Below are 11,470 nucleotides of genomic sequence, written 5' to 3'. Positions count from 1 at the left end.
GCGCATCCGAGGCCGGGGCCATCGGCTTTGGGGTGTTCCTGAAGACCAGGCTGGGGGAGCGGCAGCGGGCAGGGGAGATGACGGAGGTGCTGCCCAGCCAGCGCTACAACGCCCACCTGGTGCCCGAGGACGGGAGCCTCACCTGCCTCAAGACCGGAGTCTGTAAGTATCTGCAGGAATGACTCCACCCAGATCTGGCTGCGAGAGGAGAGGGCGTCACTACACGCCTAGATCCTGATAGGTGGGGACCCCTAGCTTGAGTGGGCACAGTATATAGGCTGTCTCTGGGCTCTCAGTCATGGCAATGGTCCCTTGGTCTGGTTACCCCCTCGGGAAGTTGCCACCATTCGCAGGTAGCCGCCCAGGACAGTCCACCGAATATCTTTCTGTTGCAGATGTCCTGAGGTTTGACAACACTTACAGCCTGGTTCATTCTAAACACATCAGCTACACCGTGGAGGTGCTGCTCCCAGACCAAACCTATGTGGAGAAGTTGGAGAAGTTCTAAGTGAGCCTTGTGACCCCCTCGTCCTCCTCTTTGATCTCTGAGTCCACAAAGACATCACGGCCAGGCCAGCAAGTGGTGTGATGATTAAGGTGCTGGACTGCCACATGGTTGACCACGGTTTGAATCCTGGGAATGGTGACTTGAAAAATCACCAACACCAGACCAGCGCTCCAAGAAGTTCTGAAGGGAGTGCTATACCGGGAAAATTAAATACAGGCATGCAGAAACAAGAGTTCAAAAACTAAGAAAATGGCCAACTTAATCATTGGGACAAATCTGGAGTTGAATATTATATCCCAGAATTTAATCAGGAAGATCAGGTCACAACAGAAGATAGATTAAGTACATGAGACTGAACTGGTGAAACAGAACTTTATGACTTTTGACTAAAACATTGCTGATTTTCTTCTAGGCATCGTTTTCTGGTTTTAAGGATTTTTGTCCTATCTTGAGCTACCGATAGGTTCATGTACACACTATTTGAACAGAATCCTAGCCTGTTTCCTGGCTTTAAGTTTTAAGCGAGTTCCTTAGCATTTCTTCGATTTATTAAAGCTAAAACCGCTTTTCTTGAAATTAAAAAATATATTTAAAAATACCTATTTAATGACCGTAGTAAACTCTATAGCATCAGCTAGATGCTACTTCATAGCATATTCATTCTACTCCGATTTTCACGCCTAAAGTCAGACATGTATTCTCAGATATGTATCGATCAGCTGAACTTGTTATTGAAAGTAGTTAAATTATTTAAGAAATTTTGTGAATCAATAAAATGTGAGGAGAAAAGGAATGGAAAACAACTGTAGGTACCAGAATTAGTGTGGGAGGAGGGTGGAAAATGGCAGAGGATGAGAAATAGGAGGAAAAAATATATATTTGAAACTAGAAATGGAAAATTGTCAATGGTAACATGTATAATTAAGCCACTATGCAGTATATTCTGGATGGAAAATCATATTTTGCATACTGTGACGATGCTCAGTTAATAAATGCAAATTAATTAAAAATAAAAACAAAATTCTTTTTTAATTTACAAAGAACTCTGAGCTGTGGAAATATAAAAACAACAGGAAGAACAGAAGGCCTGATCAGCTATGGTAGTCATATTTCATAAACAGGTGGGAAGGACTCCAAGAATTACTTGACCACACACAATTAATCAGGGGACACACACACAAGAACCAAGAAGGATGGATCAATAGTATGTTCAAGACTGTTCAGTTCAGGGGCCAGCAGTTAGCGTAATGGCTATGTTGTTGGACTCCCATGTAGTTGACTGAGGTTCACATCCCGGACCCAATGGCTTAAACCTCAAGCCGGGTGCGTGTGCGTGTGTGCCCAAGATCCCGAGAGGAGAATGGAGGAGAAGGATTGCGGCATGGCCATCCCGGCTGGGGGTTGATTTCTCACTTTCTGTCTCTCTGTCTCTGTCTGGCGAGCGCTTGCACCCTATAGCAAAAACCTGTCTGAAAAAGGAAAAAGACTGTCCAGTTCGGTGGCTGTCACTAAACACACTAAAATTAAAAATTGGTTTTTCAGTCTATGAACCATATTTCAAGCGCTTGATACCTCCATGTGGCTAGTGGCTACAAAAACTCTCCTTGATCACACTTCAGTATGACTGCGAGCAGCTTAAAGCTGTGTCCCTAAAATGACCCTACTACGGCCCTTAAAATGCCCACCCAGTCAGCGGCGGTGGCGTGTTGTTAAGGCACTGTCCTCTGCCGGCTGGGACCACAGGGGAGGCCCAGGTTTGGTTTCCAGTCCAACCTAAAGGCTGGGCGTGGTGGTGTGCCCTTGCACTACCAGCAATTTGGGAGGCTGAGGCAGGAGGACCACAACACAGGGAGACCCTGTCTTTAAAAGAATGACCAGGCACAGGTCAGCAGGTGGCATGGTGGTTCAGGTGCTGGGCCCCGTATGACCAAGTGTGCAGAAGCTTTAAAAACACTCTGGGTGTGTGTGCATGCCCAAACCCCAGAGGAAGCGTGGAGGAGACGGGGTTGTGCTGTGGCCATCCCCTCTGGGGAGTGATTGCTCACTTTCTCTCTCTCTCCAGTGAATGCACGCTTCCTGTGACCAAAAAAAAATCTAAAAAAAATAAATAAGTAAAATAAAATTGCCTGGGCCAGCCTGTGGGGTAGAGGTTAAGGCAACTGGATCCCACATGGCCGACAGTGTGGTTCAAGTCCCATAACGAGAGGCTTGAAAACCATGGTCTGTGTGTGTGTGTGTGTGTGTGTGTGTGTGTGCGTGCACATGCACATATGTGTGTGCCCAGCATCCCAAAAAGCAGAATTAATAGAGGAGAAGAGATTACAGGGTGATTAATCTCCACGGGGAGCACGTTTTGTCTCTCCCTCTTCCTCTCTGTCCTCCTTGCACCCTCTTGCAAAAAAAAAAAAAAAAAAAAGCCTATGGAGAGAGTTTGCAATTAGAAGTTCTTTCTCTGTCCCTTTGAGATGTAAATCTTCTACCATCTAAAACTGGGTTCTCTTAGGGCCAGTCAGTGGCATGTTGGTTAAGGTGATTAGAGCCTACCTGGCCAACTCTGCGGTTCGAGTCTCTGACCCAAACATACTGGGCTTGTGTGTGTGTGTGTGTGTGTGTGTGTGTGTGTGTGTGTGTGCCCAAAATCCCAAGAGGAGATTGGAGGAAAAGGGATTATTGCATGGCCATTCCTGTTTGGGGGTGATTTCTCATTTTCCCTCTCTCTTTCTCTCTGTGTCTCACTCAGTGGTGAGCACACGTGCCCTATAGCAAAAACTAAAAGCAAAAATCCCCCTGAGTTTATTTCAGTGCACAAAAAAAAAAAAGAAAGAAAGACAGAAATCCACAAGTACTTTTTTCATAATACGCATTTTCCATGAGCATTTTGAAGACCCCTTGTATAAAACATACCCATCATTGCAGAAAAGCCTGTTGGGCAGTGCTGTGTAACATGCCGACATCATCAAATATTAACCTGACCCTAACTGGCCTTCATCTCCGAGGAGAAGATAGACACCTTCCAGTGGTCCAACTGGTGAGGCAGAAAATTAAAGAAGGAAATCAGACCAATGTCTCATAATAACAGGATAGCATAGGTAGAGGTTTCGGAGAAGGGAAGCTGCGTTTTAGCTGTAAACAAACCAAACCGCTCTGCATAAAAGGCATGAGCCGGCCCACTGCCTAATAAGTCAAATCTAACTAAGTGGTAACTTTGGTCTGATATCCATCAGCTCAGATTTTCATCACCTCGGAAGAAAGCCCACAGTTAATTGGTCAATAACTCAAAACTCTTGCACCTAAAATGTCTAATGAGGCTCAGCCTTGGTGGTGCAGCTGGTAATGTACTGAATACAGGGCTGGAAGCCATGTGGCCGACTGCAGGTTCGGATCCCCAGTCAACCTAAAGCTTGTGGGTGTGAATGCCCACAATTCTGATTAATTAGAGTGCTGGGGGAAAGAGATTGAGGCAAGGGAACTGTGGTAAGGGGTTCCCAGCATGACAAGACCCTGTTGAGGATGCCTCCCTCCCCTCTTGTGGGAATGTATATGCATACGCGTGAATGCATGCTCTCTCGTGAAAGAAACAAAATAATAAAACTAAAAAAAAAAAAATAAAAGAGGGCCTGCTCCATAGCCTAGTGGTCCAGGGAGCTGAATGCCTTACAGCCAACCATGGTTCAAATTCCTTGAGAAACACACTAGATGCGTGCGTGTGCATGCCCAGAATCCCGACAGAATGGAAAAATGGAGAGGCGACTGCAGCAAGACCATGCCCACTGGAGAGTGCTTTCTTCCTCTCTCTCTTTCTCTCTCTGGGGAGCACGCATGCCCTCTGGCAATTAGAAAATAAATTAAAAAGAAATAAATGAGAAAGAAATGTCTAGTGACAATTTTATGTGTTCATTTGGATCTATTTAGATTATGACTCCAGCAAAAAGTGAAATTTTGAAACTCGAAGATGTCAAGGTGTGCAGTTGTGACTCTGTGGCTCCACTACAGGGAGGTATAAAAGCAAGAATAGAAATAATGGGACCAGCAGTTAGCGTAATGGCTATGTCGCTGGACTCCCACGTAGTCAACTGTGGTTCGTGTCCTGGACCTGGTGGCTTAAACTCACGCCAGGCGTGTGTGCGTGCCCAAGATCCCGAAAGGAGAATAGAGGAGAAGGGATTGCGGCATGGCCATCCCCTCTGGGGGGTGATGTCTCGCTTTCTAACTCTCTGTCTCTCTCTGTCTATCTGGCGAACGCACGCACCCTATAGCAAAAACCTCTCCGAAAAAAAAAAAAAGAATAGAAATAATGAATCAACAAATCAGTTTCAGGTGGGGTGGTTAGGTGGAGGCTTAAGTCTAATTGTACTATTGATTTTTGGAATCGGTGGATTCCTGTATTTGCTGTTTAAGGTATCTGAAGTACTCAAAAGAATCAACTAGAATGAATTTGTAACTTACAGGTAGGTCCTCCTCCCATAAACCTCGCACTGAGTAATACGGAACTTCAATATCCCCCCAGGCGGCTGCAGCTAGAGCTCCACTGTGGAACAAAGGTGAGGCATGGACTCACCCACACCACCTGTGAATCTGTAGCCGCCTCCAGACCTGTTTCCCTGCTCTGATCGTCTGCTGCCTTCAAGCCACTCCGCACACCAGGTCAGGTTATCCTATCCTGGCACAGGTGGAATACAGTGGTCTCTTCCTCTAAAACCTTCAATGGCGCCTCACCACTGTGAAGGACTGGCCCAAAGCCCCCAGCATTGCCTGGCATTCCTTGGTGACCTGACGGGTCTAAGAGCATGATGCCTTCAGGGTGTCTCTTCTCCCTCTTAACTCTCTGAGTTTCTTTTTTGTAGATTCATGCCCTCTGGCAATTAGAAAATAAATTAAAAAGAAATAAATGAGAAAGAAATGTCTAGTGACAATTTTATGTGTTCATTTGGATCTATTTAGATTATGACTCCAGCAAAAAGTGAAATTTTGAAACTCGAAGATGTCAAGGTGTGCAGTTGTGACTCTGTGGCTCCACTACAGGGAGGTATAAAAGCAAGAATAGAAATAATGGGACCAGCAGTTAGCGTAATGGCTATGTCGCTGGACTCCCACGTAGTCAACTGTGGTTCGTGTCCTGGACCTGGTGGCTTAAACTCACGCCAGGCGTGTGTGCGTGCCCAAGATCCCGAAAGGAGAATAGAGGAGAAGGGATTGCGGCATGGCCATCCCCTCTGGGGGGTGATGTCTCGCTTTCTAACTCTCTGTCTCTCTCTGTCTATCTGGCGAACGCACGCACCCTATAGCAAAAACCTCTCCGAAAAAAAAAAAAAAGAATAGAAATAATGAATCAACAAATCAGTTTCAGGTGGGGTGGTTAGGTGGAGGCTTAAGTCTAATTGTACTATTGATTTTTGGAATCGGTGGATTCCTGTATTTGCTGTTTAAGGTATCTGAAGTACTCAAAAGAATCAACTAGAATGAATTTGTAACTTACAGGTAGGTCCTCCTCCCATAAACCTCGCACTGAGTAATACGGAACTTCAATATCCCCCCAGGCGGCTGCAGCTAGAGCTCCACTGTGGAACAAAGGTGAGGCATGGACTCACCCACACCACCTGTGAATCTGTAGCCGCCTCCAGACCTGTTTCCCTGCTCTGATCGTCTGCTGCCTTCAAGCCACTCCGCACACCAGGTCAGGTTATCCTATCCTGGCACAGGTGGAATACAGTGGTCTCTTCCTCTAAAACCTTCAATGGCGCCTCACCACTGTGAAGGACTGGCCCAAAGCCCCCAGCATTGCCTGGCATTCCTTGGTGACCTGACGGGTCTAAGAGCATGATGCCTTCAGGGTGTCTCTTCTCCCTCTTAACTCTCTGAGTTTCTTTTTTGTAGATTTTTGCCACAGGGCATTTGTGCTTGCCAGAGAGAAATATGGAGAGGGAAAGTGAGAAAACACCCCAGGGGGATGGCCACACTGTAATCCCTTCTCCATCCTCCTGTCAGGATTTTGGGCATGTATGCACATGCATCTGGCATGTTTTTTAAGTCTCTGGGTCTGGGACTTGAACTACAGAGTTGGCCGTATGGGATCTAGTGCCTTAAACCACCATGCCACCTGCTGGCCCCAAGTTTCTTTAGGTGGTCACCTCCCCCTGGAATATCCTCCTCTAACCCTCACATTGGAGGCCAGCTCAAACGCCATCTCCTGTGGGGAACATTCTGGGACTCCCTAGTTCCATGTTTTTGCTTAGGCCTCTGTTAGAATACTCTGTCTTCAGGGAAGCAGAGCAGATGATGAAGGATGCTTGCCTTGAGTATAGACAGATAAGGACTCTGGCCCTTAGCAGCTTCTGGAGTTCAGACCCTGAATGTGTAAAATAGGGACATAGAGGTGGTTGAGGGGAAGGAGGATTGGACGTTGGGACAGCAGTAAGACAGGATGCTCTGCAAGGCTGGCCTTTGTGGGAAGATCCTGAGTTCGAGTCCAGAGACCTCCCTAAGTATGCCAAGCACGCACACTCCATGATCCACAGCTGGTTGAAACTGGGAATGAATCAAGGCATGAGGACTGTATTGGGGGTGTTACCTCTCTCTTCCACTCATGGAAGAAATAAATAAGTAAACTTGGGACCAGCAGATTGCATGTTTATGTCACTGGACTCCCACGTAGTTGACCATGGTTCAAGTCCCAGACCTGGCAGCTTAAAACTCATGCCAGGCACATGTGCATGCGTGCCCATAATCCCTAGAGGAGAGTGGAGGAGAATGGACTGTGGGGTGGTCATCCCCCCCAGGGGCATGATTTCTTGCTTTCTGTTTCTCTCTGTCTCTCCAGCAAGCACACGCGCCCTATAGCAAAAATCTCTCTCTCTCTCAAAAAAAAAAAAAAAAAAAAAAAAAAGAAAGAAGGAAATTTTTTAAAGATTTATTTATTTAATTTTATTTATTCATTTATTTATTTTAGTTTTGGCCAGAGAGGGACAGAGAGAGAGAGATAGAAAGAGATAGAATGTGAGAAAGCAACCTGCCAGGTCCAGGACTTGAACCATGGTCAGTCATGTGGGAGTGTCCAGCACTTTAACCACCACATGACCTGCTGGTCTCCAGAAATAAGTAAATTTTAAAATAAAATAAAATAATGGGCCAGCAGGTTTTATAGTGGTTAGAGCACTGGACTCCTACATGACTGACCACAGTTCAAGTCATGGACCTGGAAACTTGAAAGTCATGCCTGGGGCATGTGCCTATATGCCCGAAATCCCAGGAGGGGAATGGAGGAGAAGGGATTGCAGTGTGGCCATCCCCTCTGGGGGATGATTTCTCACTTTCCCTCTCACTGTCTCTCCTACTGTCTTTCTCTGAGAGCACACACACCCTATGGCAAAAACCTTAAAAAAAAATAAAATAAAATAGGAACATAGGTACAAGAGTGAGCACCACAAATATAGCCCATGCCTTCACAGACTCTGAGGGTTGAGGAGGTGAGTCAAAGAGTCACAGAAAACAACTGTATCAGTCTGATGAGACTGATACTCTGAGAAAGTGGAGTAGGGTTCTGTATGAGCATTTAACTAGGGATCAGAGGAAGAGAGGAAACTCTCACTAGGCAGTGTGTGGGGAGGAGGTGAGGGAATACTGATCGTGCCAGAGGGAACGGTACGCTCACAGGCCCTGTGGCAGGAGGGAGCAGAGAGAGGAAATAGCCCCTTAACTCCCCCCCTGGTGTTTATGGCTTGGGAGAGGCCAGGGATGGACCTCCTGGCTTTTGTAAGAAATGAAGGACAGAATCCAAGCACGGCCCAGGTTTCCAGGTCTTTAGGGCCATCAGTCAGGCTCCCCTTGCTCACCCTCTCTTTCCCAGGCCCTTGTGGCCACCCCACTTCTAGGGGGAGTAGGGGGATTATGGCCACGCCAGGCCTTGCCTTTCCCTGGGATCACCGTGTTGATAGAGGGAGCCCAGAAAACTCTGTCTCTGGCTGCACTGGCACCTAATCTCCACCTCCCCAGCAGGCATAGGTGTGAGGCCACCTTGCCCTGGGCACCAAGCAGACACTGCCTCCCATCTCTCTGCCCAAAGTCACCAAGCCAGGTCCTACGTATTTGAAGAGTCATCCAAAGTCTGTCCAGCCAAGACATCTGTAAGGCTGGATTGGTGCCGCCATGATGCGGGGGCCAAACCAGCAGAGCACCTGCAAGGCCTCATTCCACTCCCTACAATGGAGATGCCGTTGTCCCAGGTGTTTCCTTCTGTTGGCAGGTCACGGGCATTAATTAGGACTGCCAGCAGGGCATCGTGGCCAAAGAGAGAGGCCAGGAATTATGGGATACCTGGCAGGTGAGAGGAAAAGGCACCTGGTGAGTTGCCTACCATGACAATATCACAACACAGCCAGCTTCTCAGCTCACGGTCAGGGAGGGTCAAGGGCATGGGCAGGGCACACCAAGAAGGAGGGATGTCATCTGTCCCCCAAACTACCAGCACCAGGTGGTTAGAACTAAAGTCCTCTAAGCCCAGCGACAGCCGAGGTTTGAGAAAGTGCCATGTGCTGCTCGCTTAGAGGAGGATGACTGCCTTGTGTTAGAAAGTCAGGGACTTGAGGGTGACCCAAGTCATGGAGCTCGGCAGACAGGAAGATGTGGCATGGTGACTAGCACCTGCTTGCACTCCAATCCTGGCTTTGCTGCTTGGTGGGTGCAAGACCTCAGGAGCTCTCTGAGCTTTGAGCTGCAGTATCCCACTCTGTAAAGGGGTGTCATAAAGTGCATACCCCGGAGCACAGACGGGGAGACCGGATGAGCTCACCCTGCACCGGCCAAGGTGGCAACCAAAGCCAGATGAAATGGGACTTGCCTGGAATCCCAACTATTGGGAGGGTAAGACAGGAGGATCATACATTTGAGACTAGCCTGGGTGACATAGCCAGAACCTATCACTAAAAAACTAAAATAAATAAAACATCTTGGGGCCAGATGATGGTGAAGCAGTCAACATGGTACTCTGAGACTGACCCACATGGGAAGGCTCCGGGTTCACCTCTAGAGACCTCTCTAGAGACCTGCTCAGGGCTGGCATGTGTTCATGATCCAGGCTTCCTGAAGCTAGAGGTAAATGATGATGTCAGACCCCTGTTGGGGGCGCTGTCTCTCTGTTTCTGTCTGTCTTTCTTGCTTATGGAAGAAATAACCTTTGAGACAATCCCATAACCTAGTGATTAAGGGACCTGGATCCACATGGCTGACTGTGATTTGAATCTTGCCCTCAGAGGTTTGAAAAACACCCTGGGCATATGTGCATGCATGCCCTGGTTTCTATAGAATGGAGAAGTGGAGGAGAAGGGATTGCATTTGAGGTTATTCCCCCAGTGGGGGGGTGCTTTCTCCCCAGCTCCCCCCATCTCTCTCTGGTGAGTACTCACACTCTGTCATCTAAAAACAAGTAAGCAAATTAGTAAATAAATAAATAAACTGACTTTAAACAAATAGTTTACCAATATGGCAAATAACATTGCATATGTAAGAGTGCTAACATGCCAAACTGGGCAGTATACGAAATGGGCGCCTATTTTCTCACAGTTCTGGAGAGTGGAAGTCCAGGGTCAAGGTGCCAACAGAGTTAGCTCCTTCTCAAGACAAGGGAGAATTTGTTCAATGCCTCCCTGCTAGCCAGGTGCTGATGGTTTGTGAGAACTCTCTGATGTTCCTTGATTTGTAGAAACATCACTCTAACCTCTGCCTTCCTCTTCACAGTGTTCTCCGTGTGTGTGTATGTGTGTGTGTGTGTGTGTGTGTGTGTGTGTGTTTAAGGTTCGAATTGTCTCATTTCATAAGAACATACTGGAGTAGAGATTCAACCTACTAAGACCGAATCTTAACTAATTACGTTGACAATGACCCAATTTCCAAATAAGGTCACATTCTGAGGTGAGGTACTGGGGATTAGGACTAACATAGGAATTTGGGATTGGGGAGGACACAGTTCAACCCATAACACCACAGTGAATACTGGAAATGTGGCAGATTGGAACTGAATTGTGTCATATTGAATATATATTGTGTTTCAGGCTGGCCACACAGCCTAGTGGTTAAAGGAGCCAGATCCTACATGGCCAATCACATAGCCAGCTCAAATCTCAGCCCCAGTGGCTTGAAGAAGACATCTGACATATGTGTGTACATGTCCAAGATTCCACTGGAGTAGAGAGGTGGAGGAGAAGGGACTGCAGTGTGAGTCCACTCTGTGGGGGATGCTTTCTCTCTCCAGCTCTTTCTGGCATGTGCACTTGACCTTTGAGGGGAATTTTTTTTTAATTAAAAAAAAATACACATTAGAAGGGCCAGCAGTTGACATAATGGCTATGTTGCTGGACTCCCATGTAGATGATCATGGTGTGAGTTCCAGACCTGGGGCTTAAACGCACGCTGTGCACATGTGCATGTGTGCCCAAGATCCCGAGAGGAGAATGAAGGAGAAGGGATTGTGGTGTGGCCACCCACCCGGGGGGTGATTTCTCACTTTCTGTCTCTCTCTGTCTTTCTGGCGAGCACATGTGCCCTGTAGCTAAAACCTCTTCAAAAAAAAAAAAATATATATATATACACATTAGATTTCAAAGCCTTCATAAGAAAGAAAGAAAGAAAGAAAGAAAGAAAGAAAGAAAGAAAGAGAAAGAGAAAGAAAGAAAGAAAGAAAGAAACCACAGGATGTCTCTCTATTAATTATTGAGATAATTAATCTCATTTGTTAATCATATTAATCACATGTTGAAATTATTTGATCACATGACCATATTTTGGATATATTATTAAATGAATTTTTAGGGGACTAGCAGAGAGTGTAATGGTTATGTTGCTGAACTCCCATATCGTCCACCATGGTTCAAATCCTGGACCTGACAGCTTAAAACTCACGCTGGGCTCATGTGGTTGCATGATTTTACTAATATACTTTATTTATTCCAAGACAGTTGTTTCTTGAACACA

The 11,470-nt window shown here is 46.5% G+C and overlaps 1 protein-coding gene across 1 annotated transcript in view; it reads left to right on the top strand.

Annotated features, from left to right (window-relative positions):
• The window catches only part of LOC102502060 (putative SEC14-like protein 6), a 15,852-nt gene extending 15,225 nt beyond the window's left edge, over positions 1-627 (top strand). Inside the window, exons 11-12 of the mRNA XM_006147925.3 lie at positions 1-162; positions 396-627. The exon at positions 1-162 is cut by the window's left edge and continues 20 nt beyond it. Of these exons, the coding sequence (XP_006147987.1) occupies positions 1-162; positions 396-508 (275 nt within the window). The 3' untranslated portion in view covers positions 509-627. The remainder of the gene's footprint in view (positions 163-395) is intronic.
• Positions 628-11,470: the final 10,843 nt, after the last annotated feature.

The sequence above is a fragment of the Tupaia chinensis genome, unplaced genomic scaffold (genome assembly GCF_000334495.1).
Source record: "Tupaia chinensis unplaced genomic scaffold, TupChi_1.0 Scaffold000226_1, whole genome shotgun sequence".
Lineage (NCBI taxonomy): Eukaryota > Metazoa > Chordata > Mammalia > Scandentia > Tupaiidae > Tupaia > Tupaia belangeri.
Note: the sequence above shows the minus strand (reverse complement) of the source record. Positions and strands in the feature narration are given on the sequence as shown.